The following is a 22093-nucleotide window of genomic DNA, read 5'->3' as shown; positions in this document are numbered from 1 at the left end:
ACAGAGACCACATATCCCACAGGAAACCTCCATAAAAACCTCGTTTGATTCCCAGTTTACAGCTCGAGTTCTGGCTTCTGGAAACATTGGAGTGCATTCAGGACTATGGAGATTTTTGCCATGTCTGTTGTAAACCTTTCAAGAATATATTATGTTTAGCGACAGTTTGTGTTTGATAAATAAAGTATTTCAAGATGTTGTATTTCTACATTTATTGGTTTATTTTTCAGATAAGATCAATATCTGTTTATATCAGGGGTGTGGTCTCTGGCCTGCTGCAGTGGAGCGGTGGTGCTGAGGGGACGGGTGATTATGATGGGACTAATCACTCTCTCCCCTTTCCTCTGCACTCTTTACAAAGCAGGCAGGAGGGTAGGAAAATTGTGTTTACGTGGTTTGTGTCTTTCTTATCCATGCGAGTGGGTGGAAGCTAAGCTTTATTGTAATAGCTTAAAACACAATCTGCAGCATCATCCATGAAATCTTTTTTATATCTGCAGGTGTTTATGCACAAGACCAGTTTCAAGGGTTTTAGTTTTTATCATCAGACAACACCAGATTTCTCACTGAAGTAATGACATCAAAATGTAGGGAGTCTTCAGATTATACAAAGTTGTAATGTTTGTCCAAGTTGGAGCAACCAGGCCATATCTTTCCCAGTCCACCAAGCCCAGCCCCTCTCACGCCATTGATGCTTCAGCTGCCTTCAACTGGAAATGATGGTGTAAGATATCCTGTAAAGAGGAAACAAAGAGCATCTGGAAAAAGTGGAGGCTGGTGGCCGACTGGGGACGCAAACAAGGACAGTAGAGTTGTCGCTGATGTCATGTGGTTGTGCGCATAATTAATCCAGGGCAGGTGAGATCTCCAAGTTGACCGGTTGGATGATGCAACACAGCAAAGAGCGGCATCAGTGCAGGTGGTTAGCATGCTCAGTTTTTCCATTAGTCTGGGGGTGAAAATGGATAAAAGACTGAGCGCTCCACACACGAGAGGTGAATTATTATTCCGAAATAAGAAGACGTGATCAATAAACAGCTGGGTGGTTTTGAGAGTGGATGGAAGTTTTTTTGGTTTGTTTTTTGTTGGTTTGGGAACAGAGACAGTTTCTAAGGGTGAATGAATACTGTGAATTTAATCAGCAGATGATTAAACAGAAACGTGAATTATTACACTATGAAATAAGATGTTATCTACGAGTTTTTAACTAACCTGGCTGCACAGATAAGCTGTGTGTTGTAACAGGAACAGGAAGTGATGCTTTCGTTCTTGAGTCCCACTGAAATCTAACTTTGGGAGAGCTGCAATTAGTCTAGGGCATGGTGGTAAAATTTTGCAAATTGTTTCTCCAGGAATCTATTTGTAATCAACATGAATCATTGAAGCTGCTTTCTGCTGGGGGGGCAGGCCACTCCATCACTGCTTGCACTGACCTTTCTCAACAGTGAAACCAAGAAATTAAACCTGGCGTGAACCACTCACATCTCACCCTTTACACAGAGACGGCTTTCCAAGAGATGTTGACCAACTTGACAGATGTTAGACTTAAAGTTGGATTAGGATGTGGTCGAGTTAGACAAAGACAGAGTGAGGACATCGTTCACTAGGGGCTCAAAAGCAACTGGTGCATTAGTTGACTCAAATGGCATTACCAAATACTAGAAGCGAAGACCGTCTTCCTCCGTCCTTTATACTTGACTGGAAGTGGTGCACAGGCCCAGCTCCAGAAGTTGATAGCCACTGCAGAAGGTCAAAAGCAGAGGAGAACAGAGGTCACAGTTCTTTAAAGTTATTTTGTTCAGGCCAAACAGGGACAGAGTTATTTATCTTTCTTTTAAACAAAGAAAAAACCCGCACCAGGAAGAGACACCAATGATACCAGGAGCTCAACCGTCACTGATGTACCTCAGCGGGCGCCGATTTAGAGCAGGCGACCATGTGCCATATGCAATATGGCTGAGAGCGGCTGGTCCGGGTTTGAATCCCAACCCGTCAGTCTCAGACGTTGTGTCCTTGGGCAAGACACTTCACCTACCGCCTACTGGTGTTGGCCAGAGGGGCCGATGGCGCGATATGGCAGCCTCGCTTCTGTCAGTCTGCCCCAGGGCAGCTGTGGCTACAACTGTAGCTGCCTCCACCAGTGTGTGAATGTGAGAGTGAATGGGTGGATGACTGGGTGTGTAAAGCGCGTTGGGGTCCCTAGGGGACCGGTACTAGTTCGGTACCGGTACTAGTTTTATTTTGTTGTATTTATCCGCGACACCTTAAAGGCCTTAAAGGCCCACAACCGAGATGTGGGCCTTGCCGACCGTACATACAATACACAAACATCACATTGGGGAGACAGGTCAGGCTAGATGGCAAGGAAAAAAACATTGAAATGTGTAACACAAAAGGATAATACAGGAATGCACAGATATCAACACACCATAGCACAATAAACACAGACAGCAACATGGGAAAGAGTTCCAGTGTGTACATCTGATCTGGGACCCCTGCAATCTTCGACTGCGCCTCCAGCTGACCCGAATATTGTCGGGCATAAACCGGTCTGTGGCGCAAAAAAGGTTGGGGACCGCTGCTATACAACATAGGTGGGAAGTAACTCAGTTTTGTTGTTGTTGTTGTTGTTTGTTTTTTGGATCCAAAAAGCGCAGCTGTGCATAAGTTTGGCTGCTGTGCTCAGCATCCAGCTACGAAAGAGGAGCGAGAGGAGCATAAAGAGTAAAGTTTGTAATTAGCAGATCATTACAAATGCAGCGTTTCTAAACAGCAGCAAACACAAACTGTTCATGTGTGCAGAATGTCTGCTAAAGGTCCCACTGCTGCATTTTAAAGAGCGAACTTCAATCAGATGGAGAAAGATAAGAAAGAAGGACAGGAGAGGAAGAAGAGAGGTTTGTTGCTGAGGACTGCTCAGCTTACATCAAGTGCTCATGGCTTCAAATCAGATACTGGGTCTGTACATGTTGTGAAATGTGCTACAAAATGAAGTAAGGTAAACAAACGGTCTTATTTAAAGGTTAAAATAATCTGCAGTTTAGTTCAGGATGAACTGGTTAGCTCGGAGTAATGATGGATTCAAATGAAGATCATGGTCTGATTCAGGTTACATTATAGCAGGGACCTTCATGCTGTTAAAGTCAGGACAGCTGTTGAGAGTTTTCACAAAGTCAAAGGCATCAGTCCGATTGTGCTGACAGAATCTAGATGTGACACATTTTTCTAACCCGCTGACAGAGAATTCAGGTTCAGGCGACTCCGGAGGCTCAGCAGGAACATCAGGCTGTGAGGAGGACATGGTTTAGGTTCCAGAAGATTTAATCAGAACTATTAACTCGGGGAATGATCGCACCCTGCTGTCCCGGGCGCCCTGAATAGAGTGGACGGATCAAACTCGGTCCGCTGAGTCAGGTTTGTTAGCGGGATCGTTCTGTAGGTAGGCGCCACTCTACTGAAAATTCACCCGGTTTACGTCCAATAAGAAAGTGCATCCATAATCCAAACTTTACCCTGCAGAGTTAAAGAAAGATCAGTGCTCTTATTCTTGTGTCTGTCATTCATGATAAACCCAATCACGTCCACGACTTTAAATCAATATTTTTAGCTTGGATGAAAGAAATGTCATGGAGAGAACTAAGCCACTGATCATGGTAGCACAGGGATATCGTTGAGTGCAACACAAACTCCTGGTCATTAAAAATAATTTCTTGAGTCTTGGAAGGTTTGACAGCTAACAGTGGTTCTCTGATAATGAAATATGTTTAAATAAATATTTATGTAAGGACATCAAAAGCACACGGTGTGTTATTTCTGCGGGGGTGCCCGTGTATCTGTCACTGTGGAAACCCATGCACATATTTGCTTAGAAATGTTGCAATTACAAATCTCCAAGTCATCAAACAGACTGGAAAGAGCGAGCAGAGGATCACACACAATGGTGGCTTCTGGGTACACACTGAGTGGAACTGTAGCTGGTGCTGAGTGGACCCCCACACCGACCCAGTTCAAAGCAAACATGCATACATACAGGATTTGCTCCCTTCCTCAAGTCTTAATTTTTGAGTAGGTTTTCAGATGCTGACAGATACGTAACAGGTACATGTTTCAGATCATACATGTGTTAATAGTTAACATGTGTTTGTTAACAATCAGAAAACTCAACAAACTGTTTAATTTGGTATCTATCACACTCCTGGCCCTGACTCAGTTTCACTCTAGCTCTTGTTTTGACACATGGCACAGACACTGAGCATTTAACAGCGTGTCCTGAACTCCCTCGTTTGTCTGTTTCTTAATAACAATGAAATGTACAGTAATTAATTACACATCAGTGGGGATTATATTAACACATCAACGCACTCCAGTTTCTTTGTGTAACTGGGGAGTCTTCTTCACTCTCAGGTTAATTATGTAACACAGTATAATTTACATTATACATTAACAGTAGAATGGGAGGCAGAGCCTTCAGTTTTCAGGCCCCTCTTCTGTGGAACCAGCTTCCAGTTTGGATTCAGGAGACAGACACTATCTCTACTTTCAAGATTAGGCTTCAAACTTTCCTTTTTGCTAAAGCATATAGTTAGGGCTGGACCAGGTGGCCCTGAATCCTCCCTTAGTTATGCTGCAATAGGCGTAGGCTGCTGGGGGATTCCCATGACTGTTTCTTCTTTGTCACCTTTGTCTCTCACTATGTCTTCATGCACCACTCTTCATTTAGTCATTTAGTGATTATTAATCTCTGGCTCTCTTCCACGGCGTGTCTTTGTCTCGTCTTCCTCCACTCACCCTACTTGTTCATGGCAGATTGCCGCCCCTCCCTGAGCCTGGATGGGCCAGAGGCTTCTTCCTGTTATAAGGGACCTTTTCCTTTCCACTGTCGCCAAAGCGCTTGGTCATAGGCAGTCATCTTGGGTTTCTCTGTATTATTTCCCTCGAGGCACCTCTTGTTGTGACTTGGTGTTATATAAATAAAATTGAATTTTTCATGTTCAGTCTTGTCTCTTAGTGTGTGAGACACCAATGATGTGCCCGGGGCAGTCAGTGTCTCTTTTTGGATGCTGAATCAGGAGATTACCAGAACAGCCCCTGAGCCACACACACACACACACACACACACACACACACACACACACACACACACACACACACACACACACACACACACACACACATCAGGAAACACGGAATACTCAACCGGAAAAAAAGGGCCAAAGGGGACCCTGATACCTGCACAGCTGTGTAATAAGTATTGAACTGTCAACAATTTCTAAAGGTGCTGCTGACATGAAATGTTTTATTAGGTTTCACTGATAACCCAGATCATGCTAAGAAGTCAAACCATCAATGTCCATAGATGAGTCATGTGTAATAATGAGAAGTACTAAACTCTTGAAAAAGAGAGGTGCAAAAAGGCACGGAAAGCCACGACAACAGCCTAAATGCATCAGATATCAGAAAACAATCCTTCCACTTAGTACAAAGAGCCACGTCCGAGAGCCGAGGACGACGTGTGGAGAGCTCCAGAAGGAACTGGAGTCAGTAGGTACAGTTGTTTCAAAGAAAACAATAAGTTATGCACCCAGTCACCATGGAGTGTATGTCAGTATCACCTTTAGAACAATAGTTAGAAAACTGGTGGCAAAAATGTTTCATAGCAGTTCAAATAAGAGATCTGCAGCAGCAACAGTAACATGCAGCTCGATGCTTCAGTATTATGCAAATGTGACTCACAATAATATGCAAGATCAAACCATGCAATTAGGGTCATGATTTGTTTGACAAAGATAGAATTTGTGTGGTTTTGCTTTGGTACAGCACCACAGAGGATTTTAAATCAGTCAGTATGTGATTGAATTCCAGACTTTCAGCTTTAATTTAAGCGGTTTTACAAATATTTTACATAAACTGCTTTAGAAATGAAACGAAAAGTACGTGTAATGGCCAGAACACAGCCAAATGACAGCTAAGCGTCACAGTGGGATTGCTCCTTTCGTGCTTTCGTCATCTGTCCTTCGCAACCTAACTACGCCACTAGTCCCGCCTTTATCACTATGTAACGCAAGTGGTATTTTTGAGAACCCCTGTTATTTGTAAATAGTTATAAAGTAACACAAGCATTAATATAACAATCAGCCTTATTTCATGATCTGATACGTACTTGTATAATGAAGCCGTATATAACCTTAAAAACTACTTGGTTTAGTATCACGTCAATCAAAACTGTGCAATCAAGTTCGGTTGAGAGTGTAGAGCTTTTCCACGTCAGTGTGTTTACTAAGAGCAGAGTGACAGCTGGAAGGTGTAGACTTTACTGACCTGTCGAGCATTTTTAAGCGAATGAAGAGGCGGTGTTTGGGAATATTTCGCTATCGCACTGTGGAATGTCCGACCTTTTTGCTTTGTTTCATTGCGGAGACTGAACTGAACTCTGGTCTTTTTCATTCACTCTTGGCCGGCTAGCCTACTAGCTTACCGAGCAAGGCTAGCATTAGCTATAGAAGGACTTCATCTGCGATACAACCGCCCTAGACAGGTAATATATTCATTTCAAATGGGCAACAGAAGCGTTTTATGTTTTACTCAGCGGAAGTTTATCCTAAGCAAATCAGGGACGTACATAGTGGCTTGGATGATGAAAACACAGCTACCAGTAGCTAAATAAGATGCTAGCTAGTTAAGCTAAGTAGGTAGCCTGCAGGTAATTGGTCCCGTAAATTGCTCATTTACATTTGAGTTCGTCAGAACGTCGATTAAACTTAAGTCTGACGCCATGTTTTTCTTTGCTCAAATGATAATTGCCTTTCAATGAGAGAGAGCCTGTTGAGTTTATCTTTAAGGAGATACTGCCTAATCTAATTAGCCACATAGCATATTAGATTATCAGAAGCTTGCATGGCTGAGTTTATTTTTTTGTTTCTTTTTACACTGATTGATAAAATTGTCTGCATTCTGACGCAGAGGTTGAATCACCGGAAGTTACTTGTAATCCAGACAGGGGCTAAAAATACCACTTTCCCCCAAAACAAGCACAAACTGTTCCATAAACACTGTTACTTTTTACTCAGCTTGTTTATGGGGTTGGTATTATGTGATTTTTCTTTCTGTCTAAGGAAATATTACGATTTCACAGGGTTAGTACAAGTTAACCATAGAATGTTTTCCTGCACATAAAAAATCCTGGCACCCCATCAAAGATGTTTTGGTTTCCACCAAATAAAAACCAGAACTGTGACAAAGATATTTATTTGTCAGGTTTCATTAGCTGAACCTAAAATACATTTAATTTTTGTTGCTTGTGTCAGCTGTTGTTGGAGATGAGACATGAATATATGAGGCCAATTGAATATGATGACTGTAATTACATTAATTTAATTAATTAAATTTAACAATAGTAAAATGTGCCAAGCTTAATTGGTGAGTTGCTGCTGCTGCATATTTTGACTATCGTTGATGCCCGACATCATCGTCCATAAGCACGACCCTAGTGACATCACCAGCCCCTGAGATGAACATTATAAGGAGCAGGTAGGACAAGGTGTCACTAAATAAAGGCCCCTGCACACAGAGGACACTACTAAAACAAAGTTACTTAGGTGTGGAACAAGGTGCCTTTACTTTGTAAATTAGGGATGTTTTGGCAACTAATTTCCTAGTCAATGAAATGCTCAAAGATTAGTCCACATCTGGGCGTTGTATGGCCCTGGACCACATCCAGCCTTGTAGTTATCCCTGACTCGCCCACGTGAGGACATTTGGGAATTTGGATTCAAATTTACATATGTACATGTGTGCACGTGAATGCACCTTCCGTGTAAATGCATTGGGACTGATGTGTATGACAGATGTGAGTGTGCTGTCAGCTCACATTTAAAAAAACAAAGGAAAAAAAACCCAAAGATTTCTCAGCCGGAAAAGGGTGGAGTGGCCACTCCGGGTCAGGGATGAGTTCCTGCCCCAAGTGGAGGAGTTTAAGTATCTTGGGGTCGTGTTCGCGAGTGATGGGAGAAGGGAGCGGGAGATCGACAGACGGATTGGTGCTGTGGCTGCAGTGATGTGGACGCTGTACCGGTCCGTCGTGGTGAAGAGAGAGCTGAGCCTAAAAGTGAAGCTCTCAGTTTACCGGTCGATCTACGTCCCTACCTTCACCTTTGGTCACGAGCTGTGGGTAGTGACCGAAAGAATCCCCGGGCCACTGACCGGTACCGTCGTTTGGTACCAGGTCCCGAGAGTTGAGGCTCAGGTGTGAAATTTATGGTCTTCAGGGTTTTTATCGTTAACTCGGTTTCCTGGGTCTTTTCCCGTGTTGTAGTTGTCTTATTTTGAAAGTAATATTTACACGTTACCATAGCGACCAGAGAGCATTAAGGGGCAGAGAGGAGGATGTTACTCTCAATGTTGTTGGCGCATTTCAGAAGGACTAATAAAGTTACACAATTACAAAGTGAATTCGCGTTTATTATTATATTTACAAAATACCACAGTTTTTGTCTTGGTCGGATCATTTTATTTTTTTGTATTTATCAGCCACACCTTGAAGGCCGGCCAGTGTGGTTTATTGGTCAGCTGACGCTAGTACTTATGACTCTATTATCTCAATGTCCATTCTGTGGATGTTCACTGTAGTTTAGGTAGGTGGAGGATGTTTGTGCTTGTGGAAGTCAACCAGCAGCTCCTTTGTTTTCTCACCTTTGAGATGGGGGTGGTTCCGGTACCACCAGTTGACGGCGTCCTCAGTCAGTTCTCTATAGTCCCTGTTGTCCTCATTGGCGATGAGGCCAACAATTGCTGAGTCATCAGAGAACTTCTGAAGGAAGCAGATACCAGAGTTGAAGAAATCTGGGGTGTATATGTTGAATATGAGCTTACTTACGATAGCCAAGTTAGGGTAACTTATAAATCGTGAGTATTGTGACTGCTGAAGATGTTGTTTCATATTTCTAATATTATCATATGTAAATGTTAGAATTATTTGTTAAACAATTTAAAACTTTAATAACCTTACAATAAAGCAACATCTCAGATTTAATCGTTTTGAAACAAAGTGTAAACTTTCCATAACTTTGTATTGTAAGGTTTTAGGGTGGTTTGTTTCCCGGCTCAGGCATTACTGCTCGACTATGATAGAGTTGGGTGATCCAAGTGCAATTTCCTGACATGTCCTCTTCTATTACATAAGGGTCCAACCACAGATAACCTTGTATCTGTCCATTACCAGCATTTCACTTCTATAAATCCACTCTTCCTAGTTTGTGTGGTTTTTCCATGTCACCTGATGCAGCTTTCTCTACCGCATTTTTAACATCCTTATGTTTATCACCACACTGTGTTTATGTGCTAAAAGAGAAATAATTTCCTTCCTTGTAATAAAAACAATTCTGAAGTGTGATGTCACTAACTTGGACAGTTTGGGAACTGTGGTGGTTTGTCTCGAAACAACCATTTCGACTTTGTTCTGGAAATACAAACTAGATTTTCAACTTTAGTCTCTAAATTTCAACTCTAATACGCCATCTTTTTTTAAAAATAGGGACCTAATGATTCTGTCCTCTTCTGTATGTAACACTGTAGATGTAGTTGTCTCACCCAGATGTAACAACTAGAGACCTGACTTTCTGCATATGCTGTGGGGGAAATACAGACCCGTTAACAACTGTGGCTCATGAAATGAATGTCTGGTAATTCTTCCAGACTGCTGTCAGCTCCTGAGCATTGGGCTCATCCTCTTGCCAATATCTACTTAATATTATCCTTTTTTCCCCCCCATCAGCTATACGCCTGTCACTGTATCCAGCTATTACACTTATATCTGGGTGTTATTTTAAATAGGCTGCTTTCTGTGTATTCAAAAAATGAATGGTATGAAAAATTGCCATGAGAGTCATGGCAAAAGGAACAAGGTTAATCCAACTATTCAGACCTGTACTGCTTGTCAAATATAAATCACATGTCATTTTGATTCTGTTTGGTTATCCATATTGGCTTTAGGCATTGGAAAGCCAGACACGGAAATTTGCTGTTTGCTTCTTATATTCGATGCACATTTAGGGGTCATAGTTCTTAGACTTAAACTTGAAGCTTGAAGACTTAACTTTCATATAGTTTTTGTAGAAATTTGGTATTTGACATTGAATTTTTTAAGTCTCACACATAAAATGACACAGTACACCTACTCAAATTTTTATTGGAACCTATCTGTTCCGAATAGTATGATCAATAATGTATGTTTCTTTTTTTTAATATCTGTGGTTTGACTTGAAAAGCATACCGGTGGTGCATCTGCTAAAAATCGTGGACTAGTTTAAATCCTGGTGACCAAGGGCCGTTTTCTGAAAAATCTATTGACAACAATAAGTTGGGGAAAGATGTCACCTAGGATTTATAAAAAAATAACATGGGTGCATCTACTAGGAGGCCGAGGGGTAGCACTGGCGACCACCAGTATTTTTACTGGATGCCGCCGTCAATACTACCAGATTGACGGCAGCAAAACTGGTACGGCAAAGGGGAGCCAGGGCAACAGGTCAGGGGGTAGATAACATCACCCCCACCCGAGACCCCGAGTGTGATGGAAGAAGGATCATTGAGTGTGAGAGAAACTGACCTGAGAAATGGGATCATAGCGAAGCTTGAAACCTGGATCCTCCCTAGCCGGTTACCACGACTACGTAAAGTATTCTCTGAAGATCTACTAGATGATGTGAATGAGCACATGGCTCAAAACATGAGCGGGGCACAGAAAGGGATGGGTAATAATACCAGAGTAGGTAAACACCAGCTGCTGCTAGATCAAGCAGTCGTCCGAGACTGCAAGACTAGACTGACCAACCTGTGCCCTTTCTGGATTGATTACAAGAAGGCCTGTGACTCGATGCCCCACACATAGATCCTGGAATACCTAGAACTAAACAAGATGAACAGGACCCTAAGAGCCTTCATCAGGAACTCAATGGGGATGTGGCGGACAACACTAGAGGCCAACTTCAAGGCCATAGCACAAGTCACCATCAAGTGTGGGATCTACCAAGGAGACGCTCTGTCCCCACTGCTGTTCTGCATAGGCCTGAACTGACTACAGATACCGACTACGGGATGGAGCAGTTGTCAATCACCTCCTGTACGTGGATGACATCAAGCTGTTTGCCAAGAGTAAACAAGACATTGATTCACTGATCCACACCACCAGGATATACAGCAAAGACAAAGGAAGTCGTTCGGACTGGAGAAGTGTAGTTGGATGGTAACAAAGAGAGGGAAGGTAGTCAGAACTGAGGGGACTGAACTACCAGAAGGCAACATTGCAGACATGGAGGACAGCTACAAGTACCTGCGCATCCCACAGGCAAATGGGAACCATGAAGAGGCCGCTAGAAAAGCTGCAACCACCAAGTACCTGCAGAGGGTCAGGCAAGTCCTGAAGAGTCAGCTTAATGGCAAGAACAAGATCCGGGCTATCAACACCTACGCCCTGCCCGTGATCAGGTACCCTGCTGGGACAATAAGCTGGCTAAAGGAGGAGATGGAAGCCACTGCCATCAAGACAAGGAAGCTCCTGACCATGCATGGAGGGTTTCACCCCAAATCCAGCACCCTGAGGCTGTACGCTAAGCGGAAGGAAGGAGGCCAGATGAGACAACGAACATCCACGAATACATCAGGAACATGGCTCCAACTGACCACGTGGTCAGTGAATACCTCAGGCAGCAGAAACCCGAGGAAGAGGAGGAACCATCATGGAAGGACAGGCCCCTGCACGGTATGTACCACTGGCAGATAGCGGAGGTGGCTGACATCCAGAAATCTTACGAGTGGCTGGACTGAAAGGCAGCACAGAGACGAATCATGGCAGCACAGGAACAAGCTCAGAGCACAAGATCCATAGAGGCTGGGGTCTATCACACCAGGTAAGACCCCAGGTGCAGGCTGTGTAAAGATGCCCCAGAGACAATCCAGCACATAACAGCAGGGTGCAAGATGCTAGCAGGCAAGGCGTACATGGAACGCCATAACCAAGTGGCCGGCATAGTGTACAGGAACATCTGTGCCGAGTGTGGCCTGGAAGTCCTGAGGTCAAACTGGGTGGTGGAGAATGACCGAGCTAAGATCCTGTGGGACTTCCATGTTAAAATCTAAAATTATTCTGTGATTATTTTATTAAGGGTGAAAAAACATTGATGACTTTCACTAAGAAAGACTTACAGACAGGCAGAGATGGTGGGTACCTGCTTGGATGGATCTTTAAGAGGTGACGATAGTTTCAGTGCAAATGAAACGCTGCAGCTGAACAACAAGCACTAAAATGAGAAAATCCCTCTTTTGAACTTTGTATTTTCCTAAACTTTATCACAGAAAAAATGATTGTTTTTGTAACAGTGATTTGTAAATACGTTCTGTCAGTGATTCCTTGAATACCGTTTACATGTGATTAAAATCAGGGCTGGCATCGAGAGGATATTTGGGCCGGGGTTTGGAAGTCGCTGGCTTCTGTGGGGGTGGGAGCGCTCTGAATGGTCACCCACTGTGTGACAAAGGAACCCACTGTGATGCTAATGACAGCCTGTGCTTTCTTACCTGTCTGTAAAAGTCACAGCAGGCAATTTACTGCATTTTAACATGATGCAATCCATACTTCATTAGTAAAGCTACTGTCAAGTCATCCATTCAATATATTTTTACCAATTGTGTTATAAAAGTGTTCATTTATTTATTCACCATTAAAATACCATATTACATTTTGATTTTGCATTGTATATAAGAACATTAGCAGTGCAATAAAAGCCTCGTTTTATGCTTTCATGTTTAGAAACACAAGTCGACAATAATCAGAGAACACAAACGGTACTTTCTGTCTGGCTGCTTCGCTGCGCACAGCCTCTATTTTATTTGCTGCAAACACATATCCAGGTATGAGTCTGTCATAATTATAAAAACCCTGAACAAGTGTAAACATATAGTGTAGCAGCCTGTAAATGACTGCAGCGCCACACTGCTCCCCCTGGTGGATACATTAGATATTACCACTGGTTTTCCTAGCCGTTTAGCGGCGTTACTACTCTATGGTTGCCTCATCCACGTCACAGGCAGGGACTATCATTACGGTCATCCATCTGCTGGCAGTCAGTCAGAATTCCTTCATGGTCCTGTCAGGGAGAAGGCAGCAGTACACGTCTTTCAGTGGCTGTATCTGTCCATGGTCCATCCTTTAGCTCCCATCCCTCCTGCGCCCTCAGCCCAAAGCCTAATGTTCCAAATTCAGTAGGTATCCAATCATTATTTTCCCCAGCGTACTTTTTACACTGGATGCCCTTCCTCTACCTACAATTGAACAAGTAACCTTTCACTTGCTAAGTGAACATAAATCAGTGTAGCATGGAGCCACAGATGAAGAGCCGCATTGTAAACGCCTGTAGAAATGGCCTTTCAGTGACTTCAGGTTATTTAGCCTGGCTCTAGAAGTGACCATATGCTATTATGTGTTTTCTGTCAGGAAGCAGCATGGTGGATAAGAACATCTACATCGTCCAGGGTGAAATTAGCACTGTTGTCGGAGCCATAAAGAGGAACTCCAGATGGAATACCCACACTCCACTAGTAAGTTCAACACAAGTGTGTTATGTGTTGTTTTACACAGTTAGTTAGATTTACTAACAATATGAAAAAGTGACCAGCGTGAACGTGATGAGCTCCAGCTTGGCTGTATGTCTGTCTACAGTCAGTCTGCTTGGTTCTTGTTCAAACCCATAATACTGATAATACTGTGTGTAAGTGTTTTCTTACCAATCAGATTCTGTTCTTTACCCAGGACGAAGAACAGGACCCATTACTCAACAGCTTTGGCAATCTCAAGGACATCCTGAACACCATAAAAGGTACGTGGCCTTATTTAGGCTGTGTGCTAATATGAATTCCACTTTAAATACTGAAAGATTTGATTTTTGAGTCACAGCTTCACTGGAGAACCTTCAATCTGTAAAAAGTGTTATGAATTCGTATTATTGAACAGATACGAGTCTGCTACTGTTCATCAAGATTTGCTTTGTTGGTTATCTTAGTTTTCAGGACTTCCACGTACTTACAAGTTTATTTATCAAATGACCTGAAGTTGAAGTTAAAGGACAGGTCCACTGTTCTTCTGTAAATCACCGTGGCATAGATCTGTTAGAACGTGCTATATATGGGTTTAGCTCAGGAGGCAGAGCAAGTGATCTGCTAATTAGAAAGTTGGTGGTTTGATCCCAGGCTGGGTGCTAAAGTGTCCTTGGGCAGGATACCGTACACTCAGTGGAGAGTGTATAAATGTTAGAAAGCACCAGAGCGTAGTGTTGTTGAGTGTGGCATGTTGTATAAAGTGGAAAGAACGATTTACGTTACGTAATGACTCACTGTGTTTTGATTCCTGCAAATGTGATGATGACATTTTTGACCTTGACCACAGTATTTTTTTAATTTTTCAATAAATGCCAAATGTACCATGTATATAAATAGAGCTCCTGTGGACTTGCAGAGCAGCTGACAGTCTACACTGACTCATGTTTTCATGCTTCATGTGTGAAAATGTCAGAGATCACAATAGGTCCCCTATTATATTGACTGGCTCTAAATGGGATCTTTTTATCTAACATTACTCCTAGCCAACAGAAGAAATGAGCAGGAGCGAACCAGCAGTTTGTATTTTACTGTTTCGTTCTAGTTGCTCGAGGAGTCTGAAAGCGAAGTGTTAACAGTGATCAGTGATGTCTGATTGCTACACAGATCAGGTCAAGCAGACATTTGTTGCTCTTGTTGATAGCACATCTGTAACAGCCGTCAGGCTACGATGAGAGTTACGGTAGTGCTGTTACAAATGTGCAGGGAAGGGTTGGGTGGCTTTATGAAATGATGGTTTCTAGTTTAACTACCTGAAGCTGCTGGCCACCAAAGGTGCAGAGGGTGTAGCGCACATACCCCAGGGCACACCCACACTTGTGTTTCCAGTAGATTCAGGTTGTGCCATTGGATGTTGTAGTAACATTGTTACTGAGTGGGACAAGTTTTTCACGAGTCCTCGTGTCTGTAAGTACAATGGTTGTGCTGAAGCCCCGCCTCTCCGTCAGCTGGCCTGCTCTTTCTGAGAGGTCCAAGCTGGCTCCGTCCCGCATGTTGTCATGCCTTTGGAGTGAGAATCCTGGCAGCTCCCATGGCCCTGCAGCTCTGGGCAGTGGGAAAGATGAAACACACACAGCACTAAGCCCCCACCGCTGCTGCTGCCTTCCTCCAGGGAATGCCTCTGCCACTGTGAGATGGACAGGCACTGCTGGCTGAGGAGGAATCCACAACACGGGCTCACCCTCCTCTTTTCTTTTCCTCCTTCCATAAGCTTTTCCCTTCAGCCGTCAAATCACCAACCTCACTGCCTGCATTATAGTTCTGTGTTTGACCAGACTGCAAGTTGAATGTAATGCTGGATTATTCTTTTTTCTGTTTTAGACATTTGCATTAAGTAATGACTTGATGTCAAGAATGTTTGAAGGCCTTGTTCCGTCCTTAAGTCCAAATCTCCTGTGCAGCCAGCCTGTCAAATGTTTCATTCATACTTGGGTTAGAGGAATAACCGCAGCAGAGCCAAAGTGCTTGAGAGACTGATCAATTTGTTTTGTTTTTCGCAGCAGCACAACAGCCTAATAAACCTTTCACACAGAACCTCAGCGCTGTGCTGGTGGATAAATCTTGTGGGTGGGCTGTGTTTTGCTGCTTGGTAGTAGCCCAGCTGTCTGCTTAATGAAAGCCCGGTAATTCCGTTCGCTCTCGTGTGCGTCTCCGTTCCTCTAACGACAAGAATCAACCAGCAGAGGAAACGGGCATTAGTCCCCACAAGATTTCTTTTCGTTTTTCTCTGCAGCTTAGTGTCGTGGTAGCATCGGTTGCTCTGGCAGTCCTACTCTGCTGTAACCGGCGTGATTGACAGGACCATGTGCCGTGGTGCAGCTGGAAGTATATCATCTGCAATTTTAGTTGGGTAAATATAGCAGGGAGTCTTGTCAAGCAAAGAGATGAATTGTTCTGGGAAAGGAAGTGTTGTGTCTGTTTTGTGAAAGCGGGAAAAGCTTTCCCCCAACTTCTGGAAAGTGTAAGGTCCGTTCTTGACTTCAGAACAATGAGAGCACAGTCAAATAGTTGGGCCAGCGATGGACCATGTGTTGTAATGCCCTTATTCAGACAGGCAGTCCCAGGAAACCGGAGCTATTCCACCGATTTACATGGGACGGTTTGTATCGAGCGCCATACTTAATGCTCCGGCGCTAATCTCATTAGACTGGTGTAACTGAGTGCTTTTCACAGCTTTGACCAGAAACTGAATCGGTATTTTCTTGCTAAAAATTGTAGCACAAGAGGCAGATTACTGAAAGCACTGACCATTCATTTCAGTATGAAATCAGGTCCTAGCACGCCCTGTGAGCGCTCTATTGTTTAACAGTTGTCTGTTGTCTCAGTGGCTGCTGCTGGCTTTGGTCGTAGTTGTTAGCACGTTTCACTCGTCACACATAAAAGTCGCCCAAACAGAAGATGGTGATGCATTTGTTTTTTCTTCTGCTGCCCCCCCACTGCTCTGACCACACTGTGAAACATGCAGACCAAAAGTGAGGGGTGTGCATAAATTCTTTCGATCGTTGTGGAAGGAAACGTTATCAGGTGCCGTTGGCGAACAGTTGTAACGACGTGAATAACGATGTTCTTCCTAATCCGGGCGCTGCGATGGAATTACAAACAAGCCGCCGACGCTGACGTATTGTCTTCCCAACCAGATTCCCTGTGACCATGAACTCAGAGCTTTGGTGTTCTAACATGGAGGCGTCGTTCTGACCTGCAGATTGAGTCTTCATCTCTTACTTGACATTGGCGGAGGGTCTCTCCCACACAGGGCCGTTATCACACGGAGAAATCCGTCTCAGTCTCTTGTTGAATAATTCTGTGGATTTCTTTTATTGGCTGACTATCCCTCTGAGACTACAGGAGAGCAGAGAACAGCCCTTCCTGAAACAGATTGTATTTCCTCTCCTGCTCACCTTCTTTTTTGTTATGCAGAAGTCACTGAGCCTCAGCTACTCAAATCTTCAATTCTTTCTTTTTACTCCCTGCACTCCCACCTCCCCCATCCCTGTGCTGCAGCCAAACAGTCTGCTCCTAAATCCCTTCATTTTTATTCATACAAATACAGGTTTAGAGCCCCTTGCACCCTCCAGATACATAGCCAGAGTGGCCCTTTGACTGACAGCTTTCCCCTTTACATCCAGACAATAACGAAATCCACAAGCGCACCTCTAATTGACTCGAATCACTAGCACGGCGCGAGGAGCGGATGTCTTGAGGGCATGGCAGTGGACTTGCAGAAGGAACACGGCGGAGGATCACTTGATTGCTCTCTAGATGGGCTTCGTAATAATTATCCGGCTTATGAGGCGTTGCAGTCGCAGAATTATGGCAAAAATATGAGATTTTTAATCATTTCGCTTTGAATGCTCATATTTCTTTCTTTGATTTCAGTGATATTTGAGGGCCACAACAACAACAACCCTCACTAATTCATCCCATTTTACCTTCATGTCAGTCATCAGGAGAGCATGCACACATGCTGTCCCTCGTCGTCTCATTTCAAGGTCGCGTGCATGCAGTTGTAGGCATCGGCATGCCTCTGGGGATTGCAGCCCAAGCACTTATGAACTGGTTGTGGCCTTTTACCCCCACCTTCAACAGTCTCACCCCTCCCTCCCTCTTTTCTGCCACCTGATCTTCACACATATATCACTCCCAATTGAAGTGGCAGAAGACAACTGGCAAATGCCGATGAAGAGGCGCCATAATTCATGCTGCTTAGCTGCTTATGCAAATATGTTTACTTATGAAGGCATTCTGAGCACAGAGAATGTGCCTCATGGCGATGCTTCACATGTCTGCTGCCAGGCCCCGGCGTCTGAAACCCTTAAGCATGAGATTATGTTCTCATTCCTTCTGTCAGTGTCATTTTATGACACAGTGAGAAGACGGTGATCGAGTCAAGCCGTCCCTTCTATTAATCTGTAGTCTGATTTTTCAGGATAAATAGTCCAGATTAACTCCTGAGTGGACACATTATTGTATTGCTCTCCTACAAACTCTAACACTGGCACTGATGCATCAGGAGGAACTTGAGCTTCAGATATACTCTTTAATAAGACGATGCTGTAAAATAATGCATGTACAGATATGAAATGTTTAATCACAAACGTGCTGTTTTCATTCAACTCTTGTTGCGTTAAATAAATACGACAAGTTGTAGTATGAATAAGATGTAAACGGAACAGCACTGGAGCTTTTAGATTGAACTCTTTAAGCAGTGCTGCCTGACAGTTTCTTCTCATTGCTGCCAAAGAAGCAAACAAACCAAATGCTTTGGAAACAGAATATAAATGTTCGCTGCCTCGGTGTAGCACGGTCCTGGATGCCTGATGGAAGACAGCATGGACTATACAGGTGTGCCAAGCATTTGGCCTACTGGTTTTAAGAGTCCCATCAAAACAGCTAAAAGAAGTAGCCGCGGGTCCTCAGACAGGCTGCCACCTAGTGCTGGTTCGTAGCTGTAAATCTGGCCAGTTAACCGGGGAATGACAGGCAGGGCTTAGGCCCAGTTTGAAGTGGGGATGCAACTGTTGTTCTGTTTCAGACGCTCTCAACAATGTGCTGAGTGGATCGAGAGTCCCACCAGAGGGCTATTAATCATCCTGTCTGTTTGGGTGGGGGGGGGGGGTCTGGACTTAGTCACAGAGGCAGCAGAGAGCTACATGGGACAAAGGGTCGAAGGTGCCGCAGAGGATCTGGATGTTCTGACAGAGCTGAGAAGAAAGCAAACTATTCCCCATGAACCCCGAGCTGAAGGAAGAGGAGGTCGAGGAGGAGGAAGAGTGGGTGGAGGAGGAGGTGGAAGGCAGCCTTGGCTTGAACGTCAGTTTTTGAAGTTTTAGTTCACTCATAATAATCCTGAAGTGATTTCAGATCAGCTTAGTTTCAAGTCGTTGAGCTTTCGTGGACATGATTTATTTCTGATGAATCTCTGATCAAAGGTGACAGAAGCACGATGTCCACATTTAAACTCTTATTATTCCTAAATGTAGTCACTGCCACACATTCTGTGTTGGAGTCTTTGCTTTGGATGCATTTAGCTTATAAGGACAGTCTGGCAATGGAGGAATTTTCTTTTGTTGGCACTTATCAGCTTTACCTCCAAATAATATGATTGCTTGGTTTTTTTGGCTTATTATTATTATTATTGTTATTATTATTTGGACTGAACGGCCAAAAAAGAACATCCTTTGCTTGGTAAACCAAAACGTCTTCATCTGGCCTGGTCAAGAACACTTTGTTGGGTTATTGTATGAAAAAGCTCCGACTAAGAGACATGACTGTAAAGACAAAGGGTTTACCTCCAGTGGTAGTACATGGTTAAACATGAAAAACAAAACATATCATGTAATGTGTTTAAGGATGAAATCAAACACGAATGATGGCATGAAAAAGAGGATGCTGATGATGCACAGCAAGCCTCAAACATGTTAGTAACATGCACAGTGACTCCTCCATCTGATAGTTTAGTGGAACGCTTTCTTATGAAGGTGCTTCCTGAATTCCCTGCTGATTTTGGCTCGACAACTCAAAAGAACGTAACTTGAAACAAAATGGTGAACATTCGGTGTCTTTCGTGCCGTGACTAAATCGTAACGGGAAATCGTTTTTTTTAACCCTTCAGCCGTGAAAAGGAGTAACGTAGGAGCTTCCAGTCCATACAGGAGGTGCATCTACCAAAGCTCTTGGACAAGCCTGAATCTCTGTAACGCTTGTGAATGCCATAAGTCAAGAATTGGGATGTGCACAACTAGACAACTAATGGGCACTGTTGTCAGTCGGTACCAGACGTGCTGGTTGTTTGTTCTGATGAATTTTCGTTGGTGCCCAAGTCCGGTAAGCTCTTTGTCTGAATGTCTACCAGTTGGAGCATAGTTGTTGAAACACTATACATCTAGGCCTGATTATTACATGTTTTGTTAACACCACTAGAACGAGAGGCTCATTCTGGGCTCTCCCTTAGGGTGAGGAGGTGGGTCGGGGCTGGGAGTAGAGGTGCTCCTCCACATCGAAAGGAGCCAGCTGAGGCTGGGCATGTCCTACTGGAGTCCCGGACACACTGAAGAGATGTTATTAGAGTTATTAGATTTTCAAATGATATTCTTTCTCATATTCTATGAATACGTGAGCATCTTTTATAGAACATGTTTTCATTCGTAAGTGTTCCTCTGCTGTATTACAGACAGCGGTGATGATGTTTCACAGCAGCATGATTCATTACTGTGTGATAAATGGTTTCAGATCATTTGTTTACAGAGTTTTTTACATTAGACTCAAATTTAACTCAGAAACACTCAGATGTTAAGAGTTAGAGTTGGTTACTCAGATGTTAGTCGACTGAATTGCAGGAGCATCCCTATTAAAGAAGGAAGTCACCCAGAATTCCCAAATCGAGACTTTGGAGCTTTCAGACACAAACAAGTGCATTTTGCAGTGGGTCACTTCAGGGCTCTCAAAATTTCAAAATCCCTGGTAGCCCTTCGGGCAGGGACTCTTCAGTTTTTGGTAGCCCAAAATAAATGTAAGTAGCCCGAATAAAAAAGAGCAATTTTTTGATTGATGTTTTGTTTCCTGTTTTGTTTCCTTTACAATATTATACATTAAAGTATAATAAAGGAAACAAAACATTAATCAAAAAATTGTTGAAAAACAAATTACAACATTGTATAAAAATTACAATCATCAACTCAAATACTTGGTTCTAATTGAACAGAAATTTCTATGAACTTGTAAGAACTGTGTAGAACATGAATCAGTCTGTGTCAGATCCTGAATTTGAAATTTCCACTGAAGTCACGGGTAAGAGACAAGTGGAACCAAGATCGAGGCCATTTGCTTTTTGAAGTTGGCAAAGACTGCTAAATTGTGCCAGTGGTAGTTCACTCTTTGCAACATAGTAGCTGTTCTAAACAGATTTTTCAGGTTTATTTTTAGTATGTTATTTGCAATTGGTGTTTGTTCTGGGAAAGATATTGCAGACTGAGCAATAATGCATTTCTTGCATTTCTCATGGGTTCTAATGGGGGCCTTTCTTAAAATGACTGGTCCCAGTAACAAAGGCGCTTGTCGACTCAGAAATCGAGAGAAAACCAACAACACACCCGGCAGAACATTATGTTATTTACACGGGTGCACATAAGTGGTCCACATGTGCGCATTCGCTGTCAAAATAAAAGACACGCACCAGATAAGAAGTTGCAATGCGCATTTGCGTCGATATAAAAAGCACTGTTTTTGTCCGCTAGAGTGGGATTTTCACGGCACATCCCGCACCACATCTCTGTGCGTTCATCATTTGTTTGAAGCCAGCTCACCTCCTGCAACCACTTTTCCGAGAATACGCGCTTCTTTTGTGGTTCGGACTCCTGACATTTGTTTGGAGGTGGAGGAACACCAAAGTAATTGCTTAAAGGAGCTTCTTCGACATCTTTAAGAGTTCTAAACAAATGTCTGTCCTCCTCCAGAAAATCTTATGTACGCAAACACGTGTTGCAACTTCATATCTTGTGCGCGTGTTTTTTTTTTTTTTTTTTTTTCTTCACAGCGAATGCGCACCTGCGGACCACTTATGTGCAGCCCTGGTTATTTAGCTCGTCATATTGCAGCCACAGAAATTCTTTTGTCCATGAAACCATAAAGCTGCACTTTCTTTTTGCCTTATAGTCTGATTTGTCATAACTTCTCCGTTTTGTGGTAAGCTTTTCTTTGGCTGTCACTTCTTCACCCTGACCTGTCTTATTTGGCTCAGCAGAACTAAAATATATACCCTGCTGCTTTTACACACACACACACACACACACACACACACACACACACACACACACACACACACACACACACACATAACGCTCAGCGATTCTCTGCGCGATCAACCTCTCATATGTTTAAGCTGCGGGAGATTTCACTTGTCATGTTTGCATAGTAAGCTAACGATTAATAAGACGATGTCAGAGGAATTGGT

General features: G+C 43.3%; 1 protein-coding gene across 4 annotated transcripts in view; it reads left to right on the top strand.

The window, feature by feature from the left end:
* Window positions 1-6240: 6240 nt before the first annotated feature.
* The window catches only part of gbf1 (golgi brefeldin A resistant guanine nucleotide exchange factor 1), a 78846-nt gene continuing 62993 nt past the window's right edge, over window positions 6241-22093 (top strand). For 2 of the 4 annotated variants that reach the window (XM_040033835.1, XM_040033834.1), the window contains exons 1-3: window positions 6241-6535; window positions 13487-13590; window positions 13802-13868. In XM_040033835.1, coding sequence (XP_039889769.1) covers window positions 13495-13590; window positions 13802-13868 — 163 coding nt within the window. In that variant the 5' untranslated portion in view covers window positions 6241-6535; window positions 13487-13494. The remainder of the gene's footprint in view (window positions 6536-13486; window positions 13591-13801; window positions 13869-22093) is intronic. The other 2 variants (XM_040033837.1, XM_040033836.1) reach the window with 1 other exon arrangement.

Source organism: Simochromis diagramma, unplaced genomic scaffold (assembly GCF_900408965.1).
Source record: "Simochromis diagramma unplaced genomic scaffold, fSimDia1.1 OVJJ01000176.1, whole genome shotgun sequence".
Classification (NCBI taxonomy): Eukaryota; Metazoa; Chordata; class Actinopteri; order Cichliformes; family Cichlidae; genus Simochromis; species Simochromis diagramma.
This window is presented reverse-complemented; position numbering and strand designations above follow the sequence as displayed.